Below are 11854 nucleotides of genomic sequence, written 5' to 3'. Positions count from 1 at the left end.
TCACACCATTCTTCGTACATCATGGACGAGAAGCACGAAGTTCTGACATTGAATCACTCTCACTTCGCGCAAGGAAATACGCAAGCATCACAGAACTCGCCAGCATTCGAGAACAATAAAACAGAACCTTATGGATGCTAACGAGAAGTACAAGAAATTCTTCGATATGAAAGTACTCCCCGAGCCAACATTCCAAACCGGAGATCTCGTACTACTAAAGAAAGATTATAATCGCTATTGGAACCCGCGAGACAAATGGACACCAGATTCGAAGGACCATTTAAAGTCATCAGACGAATAGGAAATCTCAATTACGAATTGGATCTAAGTGCAACCCAACGCCAAGGAATACCAAAGAGCTTCCACGTCTCAGAGCTCGAAGCCTACAACTCTCGCCCACCTCTCCCACAGGACCATCGCGAAGACTATGGAATTGTAACTGGAATAACATTGATTAAAGATCACCGTTATCAAGACACTGAGCTACAATTACTATGCAACTACACCAAGTTACAACACGATCCCCACACAGGAGAACCTCAACACCAACCCGTCTCTGGCTGGCTCCCAGCCCTCGTGGTTAAAAGATGGGCAAGGCAAGAACTTATCAATTTTATGAAAAACAAAAAGATCAACAACATCTTTTACCCGAAATATTCTGCCCCTCGACGCCGACAAATTGCAACTTGAAATCTTACTTTTAGATTCGGATCGAATCTAAGGAGGGCGCTGTCACGGAGCAAATGAACTTATGTCATTGCCTCCGAGTACTTTTAAACTGGGAATGAAACATCATTCAACTGATTGGTTCTAAATTGAATGACTAAGCATTCGCTAGCATTCACTGCTATTACGAAGCAATTCCGAGTTATTGCTTTTACAAATGTATTGAATTTTATTTCTCAAAAATTAACAAACATTACAAATACAAATTAGTAACAAAAGATAGTATCAGCTGAATGGTTAATGTAAATACGCAGGAGTTCAATGGCTATAATCCGTTGAACACTACTTGTTCCTTTCAACAATAACTTTCCAGAACATTTGCGCGCATCATAACAATTAAGGTTTATCAACCGAAGCTTCGAAAGGTTAAAGGAAGTAAGTTATTCATTGTTTGAAGCCAACAAACAGGAATCCTCAATCGAACTAAACCTATCCGGCCTCGAACCGTGATGAAGGATCAGGAGATTCCACTCGGTGTAGCGGTCCCGTGGTGTTGTTATTGCGTTGTGAGTTCGAAGCTCGAACCCGGAGAGCTTAACAATTACAATCGTTACAGCAACCGTAGTGAATATCATAACACTTGGTTGTAAGACCCGCCTTCACTGTATTCAACAACCCTGGAACCAGAAGATCGTGTCTCTGTCTTCTCGTCGTTAACCCTGCACTCTCCCTTGTCGCCCCCAGTCGCTCGAGTATTATTAAACATGGATACCAGAACCCCGTCCCCAAATCCGTTCCTACACGGAGAATCACCATACCTGAAATTTTACTTGAAGCTAGGAGTCTACGCAGGAGAACGAGATTCAACCGTCTTAGAATCTTGGCTAAACGAATGGGAATTGACAACCAAAACCTTTCCCTTGTCCGCCCAACAGTTGGGCTGGGTGCTCACCCTTAAGCTAAAGGGCGGTGCACAACTTTGCTTTCGTGCCACATTACCGGCGCAGGAACACAACTCCTTGGAATGGGATAAAGTCGCTCGCGAGCTGAGGTCCTATTTTATACAGTCCGACGAGAAATGGGACCTTGAAAACCGTTGGCAACAATTGTGCCAAACAGAATCAGCTCGCTCATTCATCAGCGAGTTACTCAAGTTGCACCTTGTTCTAAACAAGCCAGAGGAGGAAGTCCTGCGCAAGATCTGCGCCATGTCAAGGGAGCCGTTGAGAGGAGAACTCCGGCTTCGTCGCCCAGGCAGCCTTAACGAGGCCATCACGCTGGCCAGTCACTTCGACGATGCTGGAGCCTTTGAAGGGAAACGAACCGGACACGGATTCTTACCACTCATGTCGCTACCGCCTGCCACCCAGAATTTTTCAGTACCAGCAAATGCTCGACCTCAACACTGTCCACCGCCCCCTTGGTTCAATTAAGTCCTCAAGGGCATAGCTGTAACACATTAAGCTTATTACTAAGCGAATGTGCGTCACCCTTACTCCCCAGAGGGAGCAACACCAAGAACGCTGCCAACGGACAGCGCTTACGGAGGCCTACGGCCTCCACGTTAAGCTGCGCGTTTTCATTAACGCGCAACACGTAAACGTAAACCCTGTGACGGGTTTTTACAAAACAGTATAAATAGTTAGAATAAATAATATTCATTAAGCTTTTTCCTACATACAGTCGTAGCCTTTACACTTGGTTGCGAGGCTTTAACAAATCGTTAAAAGCCTTAGGAACAGTCGGTGCCATTAGGAGGCGGAAATCCTAAAGAAAAAATTTTTTAATAAAATTTTATTACTTCGTCCTAAGAAAAGATGTCGGAACCAATGGCCCAGGACACAAACAACGAACAGCAGCCTATCTCTGCTGCCAGCACTCGCCCTACGAGAGTGTTTGGAGTCCCGTCGGCAGCATCAATTCCTGTCGCCCCAGCTCCCGCGCCGGTGCAATACGTTTCAGCACCACGGGAGGATTGGACGTGGGCTCCCAAGCCGTTTCTGTACGACGGCACGCCGGATCTGCTTGTTCTGCAGAACTGGATTCGCGCCGTTGAGCGATTCTTGCGAACCCGCGACATCGCTACCAAGAAGCAGGCTTGGACAGCCTACAATTTTTTGACAGGCGCCGCGCTAGACCGCTGCGACGTAGACCCGCGATTGCACCCAGGACTCGAGGAAGGCTCGCTCTCGTGGCTCGAGCTCAAGACCTACTTGAAGCGCTCATTTACCCCAGGCGACGCCCTGAAGCGATATCGGCTTCAATTCTATGAGTGCCGACAGAAAGGGTCGGCGCTCGACTTCATCACGGAGCTGGACCGATTCCGTACGGTCCTCAAGTTGGATGAATGGTTGGTCCTCGACCAACTGGAGCGCGGAGCGAAGCCCAATGTCGCCCGCGAACTTCGCATGAGAAGGCCCGCGAACCTGGACGAGGCAATCCACGTTGCGCTCTCGGTCCAAGAAGATGTCCAAACTCGGTGCGAAGACGGTGGTCCCTTCAGAAGAGCCTGCAAAATCGGTTATCTCTCCCGGTCAGATAGCTTTGATAGTTAGTGAAGTAATGAAGCAATTACAACACTATTTTTGAAAGCGAGGGAGAAGAGAGCGGGCCAGAGGAGGCAAGAGACACAGACAATGAGGACCAGGACGAAGAGGAAAACGAAGACAACACATGTAACGAGCCAAGTTAATTATACTGAACTTGCGCTCGTTCCTGCATTGATATACGCTCCCCAGACGGAAATCAACGACTCTATCTCCGTGTGGCTGGCTACTAGCACGCAAGACTTGCGCAATACTGTCGTGCTTATCGTATGCTTGCAATTAGACAATTTCCCGTCATTCCTAAGCCTTATTGCAGCATTTTCATAGTATTTAAGCCAGCAACAGAACTTACAATAAAATCACCTTTAATTTCCCAAAAGAACCAAGTTCCACTCTCTTACAACACAGGAATACTAGTGATGTCGGTGCCGGAGCCAGGCGAAAAGGCTCAAATTGGTGACCTCGACGACACAGAGGTCGGAAACAGAACGGAAGAACTCAACGAAGAGAACATCCAGGACGCGTTGGACATTCCACTGCCTGTGGTCTGTCGTCAACTAACAGTGGTCCCCTGGCGGTCGTTGAAGTGCCTGCCAGAACTGTCATGGACCATGCCTTAGTCCAGTGTAAGGTCGTGGTCCATGGCCGAGTGGTACTGGGGAGACTGTACCAGATTCGAGTGAGCTGCTATGACTTTTTGGCGCTCCGGTTCGAATCCTGGGTTTCTCCCCCAGTAAGCTCGGCACGTGCTCGGCTAGTTGCGAGTCTATTGCAGCAGCTACCGGCACGGAACACCCAAGTGCCGCGTGAGCCAATCGGAGGCCACTCCGCCTTCCCCGCTCCGGAACAACAATGTTCCCACGAGTCTTACGACGAGCGGACGGCGATAGCATCTCCGCGTGGCTCTGTAGATCCGATCATAGCGTGATCGGGTTAAGCACGCCATACCTTATCAGTATGGCCTGTTAACCCCGCACGCTACGGTATCTACGGTGATTAAACTCTTCCGAGGCTGTTTCGTCTTCGAAGGCCTTGCTTGCGGCCCTCAGCACATCTGCTGGTATTCCCAGCTCTTCCTCTTCTGCCTGGAAGGCTCTCTGCGCGGCGTCCAGTACTTCAGCCGGCAATCCTGTTTCCTCTTTGTGTTCTGCGAACACACTGCGAGCTGCTTCCAGTATTTTTGAAGCCAAGTCTACTGCCTCTTCCTCTTCCCCATGCTCTTCTGCCCCTTCCTGAACCATTGTTGCGCACACATCCAAACTGTTACTGTTGCTAGTAGAATAGGATCGTAAATAAGATTTTATTTCTCACCTAAGTCTCTAACTAGTTGGTCAACTGGGTCTACATCCTCCGAAGAAGAAACTGTAGCTGCATTGACCCTCGCAACTGGCTTCGCCCTTGGTTTCTTGGGCTTGCCTTTGGAACAGTTCTTGGCGATGTGTCCTTTTTCGCGGCAGCGGAAACAACGGCCTTCGCGAAACAAGGTGAACACATCGCCCGAGGAAGCGCGCAAAACTTTTAACGCGTCCACCAGCATTGGGTCGCTTGGTGGTTCTTCCTTTCGTGCGCTACTGCCGGACGCGTAGCTTGTCCAGCAGTAATTCGGCGTGCTGTTGTCATCCTCGGCTGCGTAAGCAATGCGGATTGCATCGCCCAGCGTGGCCGGGTTGAACGACCGGAGGTTCATTCTGACTCGGGGCTTGCACCCACGAATCAATTGGTCCTTGACCGCATCATTGTCTAACGACAAGATGGTCTGGAACCGGAGGAGGGCAGACACAAATTCATTGACTGTGCCCGTTTGGTGGCAGTCAAGGAACCTGTGCCTGTAGAGCATCAGGGCGTCTGGAGGAATAAAGAACTCCTTCAGACGCTCCTGGAATTCACTCCACGAGATCTCATCGTTGGAGAGAGCCTCGTAGAGCTCGACGTCGGCATCGACCCTAGCCTGAGCGTCGTCCTTCAAGAAGTAGTAGGCCGTAAACGCGTGTGCTTCTTTCGGGATCCTGCGAGCCCGGAGGAAACGCGTAACGGCCCGGAACCAACTGTTGAGCGTAGGCAGGTCTCCTCTGCCATCGTAGCTCCAAGGTTCCTTTGCCCACGACACGTCGTAGCGACGGGTGGACGAGGCGTCCGACTTGTAGAATGGGGATGTCGACGTGACATCCTCCATTGGCTCTGGTTGATCCATAACTCAGAGCAGCGCACAATCCTAGGTAGGAGAAAAGATAAAACACAAGAAAAAATTGAAAAACTCGTTGACAACGGTCAACACTTCCGCCAAGTCTGGCAATCCAAAAGAGATTCCGCCTCTCTTTCCTGGCAATGATACTTGATTTGACGAGCCTCGCAACCAAGTGTAAGCCCAGGCTCTGTAGTAAGATTAAGTATGAATAATATTACTGTTTTCTAGCTATTTATAATATTGCACATTAGCGAGAACTAATGTGCAATCGTTGTTGAAGCCTTACGGCTTCGTAGTGCAGCGCCGTAAGCGCTGCGTGGAGTTCTAGTGTGCAGTGCACACTTAGGGGAGTGCCGTCCACCTCTATCGACACCAAGTCGATAGACGACTACTGGAACGGCCTCCAGGCCTTCTGAGTGGTGGCTGGGTCTAAAGAGGGGAGGGTGTCATGGACCATGCCTTATTGCAGGTAAGGCCGTGGTCCATGGCCGAGTGGTACTGGGGAGACTGTACCAGGTTCGAGTGAGCTGCTATGACTTTTTGGCGCTCCGGTTCGAATCCTGGGTTTCTCCCCCAGTAAGCTCGGCACGTGCTCGGCTAGCTGCGAGTCTATTGCAGCAGCTGCCGGCACGGAACACCCAAGTGCCGCGTGAGCCAATCGGAGGCTATTCCGCCTTCCCCGCTCCGGAACAACAATGTTCCCACAAGTCTTACGACGAGCGGACGGCGATAGCATCTCCGCGTGGCTCTGTAGATCCGATCATAGCGTGATCGGGTTAAGCACGCCATACCTTATCAGTATGGCCTGTTAACCCCGCACGCTACGGTATCTACGGTGATTAAACTCTTCCGAGGCAAGAGTGATCACGTAAGCAGCATAGCATAAATAGTGGACAAGTTCCACAACTAATAATCATCAATTAATCATCTTATCAACTTGAGCACCAACCGGACTGTTGGTGACTCCGTTATACTTGGTTGCGAGGCTCCGTTCTTCCTCGCTTGGCCCGTCTCTTGGCCCGTTCCGCTCTCCCACTCTCTCTCTCTCTTGGCCCGTCTCTGGCCCGCTCCGCTTGCTGCTCCCTCAACTTTTCGAGCATGTCGTCTTTTGGTCTTCCGGACTCTCCTTCCTCTCCCGCGGCCGTTGCCGCCGATTCCGCTTCCCTGCCGTCCGTTTCTCAAATTGAGAAACTTCCAAAATATGACGGCAGAAGAGATTCAGCTGTGCTGGACAGCTGGATCTACACGATGGGCAACTACCTCAAGTTGCTTCGTGTCCCCTCCTCTTCAGTTGCTTTCGTGGTTTCCTTGCGCCTGGATGGCGCCGCTCTCCGTTGGTTTCGGTCCCGCTTCCCGGAGGAAGCCCATCCCACACTCAAGTGGGATGAAATCTCTGCTGGCCTCGTGTCAGCCTTTCGTCCAATCAACGACGAAAGGTTGATGCGAAACGAATTCGTGCGCTTGCGCCAAACTGGCAAGGCAAGCGAATTCGTCGATCGTCTGCGCGAGTTGCAGATCGTCCTGTCTTTGTCGGATGATCTGCTTCTCGACAAGCTCTTCAACTTCACCGAGCCGCAGATCCAGCGGGCCCTTCTGGCCCAAAACCCAAAATCATTGGACGAAGCTTGTCTAATAGCCCAGTCCTTTGATTCGTCTGTGGTTTCCGCGGCTTCCTCCTCGGGATTTCCGGTTTTGTTCCTCTGGTCCTTCTGGCTCTTCCTCCCGCGCGGTTTCCTCGGGTCCGGTCTCAAATGACCCGATGGATATTGATGCCGTTCGGATTTCTCCTCCAACGAGTCCGAACGAGCTCAACGCCGCCGCCGCAACGCCTGCTTCCGCTGCGGACAAGTCGGGCATTACTCTCGAAATTGTCCGCAAAGGCGTCGTTCCCAGGCTGGCAACGTACCAGTGCAGTACGTTTACTTCCCAATGCCTATGCCTGGGTATCCCTCGTTTGGTTATGGAGCTTATCCCTCGGCTCCTGCTCCTGCTCCCGCGGCTTTTCCTGCCGCTTTTCCAATGATGGGCCAGAACCCCGGAGCAAATTTAGATAGTCGTAGTAATAGAAACGATAATAGCTATTATTCGCCGTGTGGGCCGGGATTCAGGCCTCCTTCTCCGCCAGAACTGGAGAACACTGGACTAAGGCATGGTCCATGACAAGTCCGGTGCTAGCCTCCACCCCAGAGGTACTAGCATCTATCAACGGCTTCCCAGCCCGCGCTCTTCTAGACACGGGCTGCGCAACGTTCTTGATGTCTCGTGACTTCGCGACCAAGCACGGCATCAAGACGTATCGGATCAAGGACGTGCCTATCTCATTGGCCGTCGAGGATCAGTCCCGTGCTCCGTTGTCCATTAACGAGCAGACTGATCGACTTGAACTCCGAATTGGCGCAGAGAAGTTCCGCCACGCTTTCTACGTGGCCCCGACGTCTCGGTTTGACGTCTTGCTCGGCATTCCCTTTTGGAGGGATGCGAAGCCTGTCCTCGACTGGCAAAACAGCCAGGTCGTTATTGGGATTCCCGCGTTCAGCTCGCCAATACGACCACGCCGGTCGACATCGACATCGAAATGATGTCCTTGAGGGAGATGGCAAAGGCATCCGGGACACCCGGAGCGTCGACTTTGCTTTTCTCGCGTTCATGGCTTCGCCCAGCAAAAAAGGGGCTCACGGGGCGCCTGATTGGGTATTACGGGAATACCCTGATATCAGCGCCGAGAAGCTTCCCCGGGGCTGCCGGTTTCACGCTCGGTAGATCACAAGATCCCCACATTCCTGGGGCTGAACCGCCCTTTCGCGGGATCTACCGTCTGGCTCAACCTGAGCTGGCCGAGCTGAAGCGGCAGTTGGACGAGTTGATGGCTGGGGGAAGATCCGACCTTCGACTTCCCCCTACGGAGCTCCTGTTCTTTTCGTCAAAAAGAGAACGGCAAGCTTCGTATGTGTATCGATTACCGGGCTCTGAACAATCAGACCATCAAGAATCGGTACGCACTGCCTCGGATCGACGAGTTGCTTGACCAAGTCTACAAGGCCAAGTACTTTTCGAAACTCGACCTCCTGTCTGGTTACCACCAGATCCGGGTGCGGAAGAAGACGTGCCGAAGACGGCATTCAGGACCCGCTACGGGCATTACGAGTTCTTAGTGATGCCCTTTGGTCTGACGAATGCCCCGGCAACGTTCCAGACCCTGATGAACGACATCTTCAGGGATCTGCTGGATCAGTGTGTTGTTGTCTACCTGGACGACATACTGATCTTTTCCGAGACTAAGGAGAGCACGACCGGCACCTCCGTCTCGTCCTAGACCGACTTCGGGAGCACAAGCTCTACGCTAATTGGGAGAAGTGCTCGTTCTACCTTCCGAAGTCGAATACCTAGGGTTCATTGTCGGCCACGGGCAGCTCAAGCCGAATCCTGAGCTTGTCCGGGGCGTTGCGGAGTTTCCTCGGCCCGCCACCGTGAAGGAACTCCAGTCGTTTCTCGGCATGGCGAACTTCTACAGCAAGTTCGTCAAAGCTATGCCGAGATTGCCGCGCCGCTTACGTCCCAGGCCGGCACAAACGGGGTGAGTCCAACATAAGCCCATTGTTTGGACTCCAGCGCTGGAGCGAGCTTTCGCTCGCTTAAGGAAAGCTCTGTTCTTCTCCAGTGCTGAAGATCCGGACCCGCACCAGCGTTTGAAGTCACGACTGATGCGAGTGAAAGCGCAAGGGCATTGGCGCAGTCCTGTCACAAGACGGCCATCCCTGCGCCTTCGAGTCCAAGAGCTTGATCCTGCCGGGCCGGCACGAAACGGGGTGAGTCCAACAATAAGCCCATTGTTCACGCCTTGAAAATGGCGCGCCTTCCTTCTTGGCAAGAAGACCGTGGTGTACACTGACCACCGGTCTTTGGTCCACCTGGCGACTCAGAAGGAGCTTAACAGCCGCCAGCGCCGGTGGATGGACTTCTTAGCGGATTTCGACTTGGAGATCCGCTACAAACCAGGCAAAGACAACCACGTTGCCGATGCCTTGTCGCGAGTTCGCTTACTGGCGCTCGCGACTGGATCCTTGGCGGATGGCGACAAAGAGACCATCCGACGGGCTTACACCAAGGATCCCGTCCTCTCCTCGATCTGGGGCATCTGAAAGAGGGGAGGGAGCCTAGGCAGAATTCGAACCAAGTGTTCTACTGCCTAGGTCAGGATGGCTTGCTCTACTTCCGGTCAGAAGCAAGCCAGCCCTGCGGTTGTGCGTGCCGGTGACGAGATCAAGTCGCAGATCTTGCACGACCATCACTCAGCGCCAATCGCAGGGCACACAGGAGCCTCGGCCACATGGGGTAAGGTGGCGAGGAGCTTCTACTGGCCGCGTCTGGACAAAGACGTGCGCGACTTCGTGAGCAAGTGCCACGAATGTCAGATGACGAAGGTGCCCCGCTCGGGTGTCCAGGGCCTTCTCCAGTCCACGGAGATTCCGTCTCGGCCCTGGGAAGTCATCTCGATGGACTTTGTCGGGCCATTCCCGACAACGGCTCGAGGTAACGACTACATTCTCGTCGTAGTCGACCTCCTCACCAAGATGAGCCGGTTCATCCCGATGCGGAAACCTTCACAGCCAAGCAAGTCGCGCGGCTGTTCATCCAGCACATCTTTGCCACCACGGCTTGCCGAACTCGATCATCAGCGATCGAGACCCGCGGTTCACTTCGCAGTTTTTGGGAAGCGTTGACTGCGAATTGGGGATTCGGCTGAGGCGCTCCACGGCGAACCATCCGCAAACGGATGGGCAGAGCGAGAGAACGATCCAGACGTTGCAGCAACGGCTGCGGCCTTACACGCTGGATCCGAAAGTGCCAAAAATTGGGACTTGCTCTTGCCGCTGTTGGAGTATGCCTACAACGACACCGTCCACTCTGCGACGAAGGAAACCCCGTTCTTCCTGAACTACGGGTTTCATCCTCGCGGAGCCTCTTGCTCGGCCGCGTGCAATATTCCCGCGGCTGAGTCCTTCGTAGAGAACCTCGACCGCGCCCTGGTCAAGGCGAAGGACTTGCTTGCCGAAGACAAATTCCGGCAAATGGCGATCTCCGATCGTCACCACAGGCAAGTCCCTCTACTGATGGTGCCAGGATCCTATGTCCTGGTCAAGAGGAAAAAAGAGTCGATGACTAAGCTCGAACGACTCTACGACGGTCCGTTCCGGGTCCTTGGCTTAGTGGGCCCGAACGCAGTACGGATCGAGTTGCCGCCTCGATCTAAGGCTCACAACGTGATCAACGTATCGCGTGTGAAGCAATACCGCGGCGTCCCTCCAGAACGCCCTGGCCCCATCGACGACGACGAAGTCGAGCCGCGATGGGAGTGGACTACCTCTACGACCACCGGAGTCGTAATGGGAACTTAGAGTTCCGAGTCCACTGGAAGGGCTACCCGGCGGAGGACGACTCATGGGAGCCGTCCACCTCTATCGACACCAAATCGATAGACGACTACTGGAACGGCCTCCAGGCCTTCTGAGTGGTGGCTGGGTCTAAAGAGGGGAGGGTGTCATGGACCATGCCTTAGTCCAGTGTAAGGCCGTGGTCCATGGCCGAGTGGTACTGGGGAGACTGTACCAGGTTCGAGTGAGCTGCTATGACTTTTTGGCGCTCCGGTTCGAATCCTGGGTTTCTCCCCCAGTAAGCTCGGCACGTGCTCGGCTAGCTGCGAGTCTATTGCAGCAGCTGCCGGCACGGAACACCCAAGTGCCGCGTGAGCCAATCGGAGGCTATTCCGCCTTCCCCGCTCCGGAACAACAATGTTCCCACAAGTCTTACGACGAGCGGACGGCGATAGCATCTCCGCGTGGCTCTGTAGATCCGATCATAGCGTGATCGGGTTAAGCACGCCATACCTTATCAGTATGGCCTGTTAACCCCGCACGCTACGGTATCTACGGTGATTAAACTCTTCCGAGGCAAGAGTGATCACGTAAGCAGCATAGCATAAATAGTGGACAAGTTCCACAACTAATAATCATCAATTTCATCTTATTCTCAACTTGAGCACCAACCGGACTGTTGGTGACTCCGTTATAGGACTGGACACCAAGGATCCACAAAACATAGGCTTCTCCAGTTCTGGCGGAGAAGGAGGCCTGAATCCCGGCCCACACGGCGAATAATAGTTATTACCCGATCTATTACTATGGCTATCTAAGTTGGCTCCGGGGTTCTGGCCCATCATTGGAAAGGCAGCAGGAAAAGCCGCGGGAGCAGGAGCAGGAGCCGAGGGATAAGCTCCATAACCGAACGAAGGATACCCAGGCATAGGCATGGGGAGGCAAACGTACTGGATTGGCACGTTGCCAGCCTGGGGGCGACGCCTGTGTGGACAAATTCGGGAATAATGCCCGACTTGTCCACAGCGGAAGCAGGCGTTGCGGCGGCGGCGTTGAGCTCGTTCGGACTCGTTGGAAGACGAAAT

At 53.0% G+C, this 11854-nt stretch overlaps 4 protein-coding genes across 4 annotated transcripts; 3 read left to right on the top strand and 1 right to left on the bottom strand.

The window, feature by feature from the left end:
* Positions 1-1187: 1187 nt before the first annotated feature.
* Positions 1188-2146, top strand: SJAG_05050 (hypothetical protein). Its single transcript, XM_002176068.2, has one exon. It carries the CDS (start codon positions 1431-1433, stop codon positions 2097-2099), a length of 669 nt encoding a protein of 222 aa, XP_002176104.1. The 5' UTR covers positions 1188-1430; the 3' UTR covers positions 2100-2146.
* A 337-nt stretch (positions 2147-2483) lies between these two features.
* On the top strand, positions 2484-3832 carry SJAG_05352 (hypothetical protein; the record flags this gene model as incomplete). The annotated part of the gene is made up of 2 exons (XM_002176067.2): positions 2484-3216; positions 3621-3832. The coding sequence occupies 2 exons, from the start codon at positions 2484-2486 to the stop codon at positions 3830-3832; spliced, it is 945 nt and encodes a 314-aa protein (XP_002176103.2).
* Positions 3833-6495: 2663 nt separating this feature from the next.
* On the top strand, positions 6496-7420 carry SJAG_05143 (hypothetical protein; the record flags this gene model as incomplete). The annotated part of the gene is made up of 2 exons (XM_002176078.2): positions 6496-6920; positions 7039-7420. The coding sequence occupies 2 exons, from the start codon at positions 6496-6498 to the stop codon at positions 7418-7420; spliced, it is 807 nt and encodes a 268-aa protein (XP_002176114.2).
* A 3993-nt stretch (positions 7421-11413) lies between these two features.
* SJAG_06639 (hypothetical protein) lies at positions 11414-11854 on the bottom strand (the record flags this gene model as incomplete). Its single annotated transcript, XM_011050779.1, has 1 exon — positions 11414-11854. A coding segment is annotated over one exon (441 nt), but the record flags the coding sequence as incomplete, so codon positions are not given.

The sequence above is a fragment of the Schizosaccharomyces japonicus genome, assembly GCF_000149845.2.
Source record: "Schizosaccharomyces japonicus yFS275 unplaced genomic scaffold supercont5.5, whole genome shotgun sequence".
NCBI classification, from domain to species: Eukaryota; Fungi; Ascomycota; class Schizosaccharomycetes; order Schizosaccharomycetales; family Schizosaccharomycetaceae; genus Schizosaccharomyces; species Schizosaccharomyces japonicus.
Note: the sequence above shows the minus strand (reverse complement) of the source record. Positions and strands in the feature narration are given on the sequence as shown.

Coding starts and splice junctions, on each gene's coding strand:
- SJAG_05050 (XM_002176068.2), top strand. CDS start 1,431: ATGGATACCAGAACCCCGTCCCCAAATCCGTTCCTACACGGAGAATCA.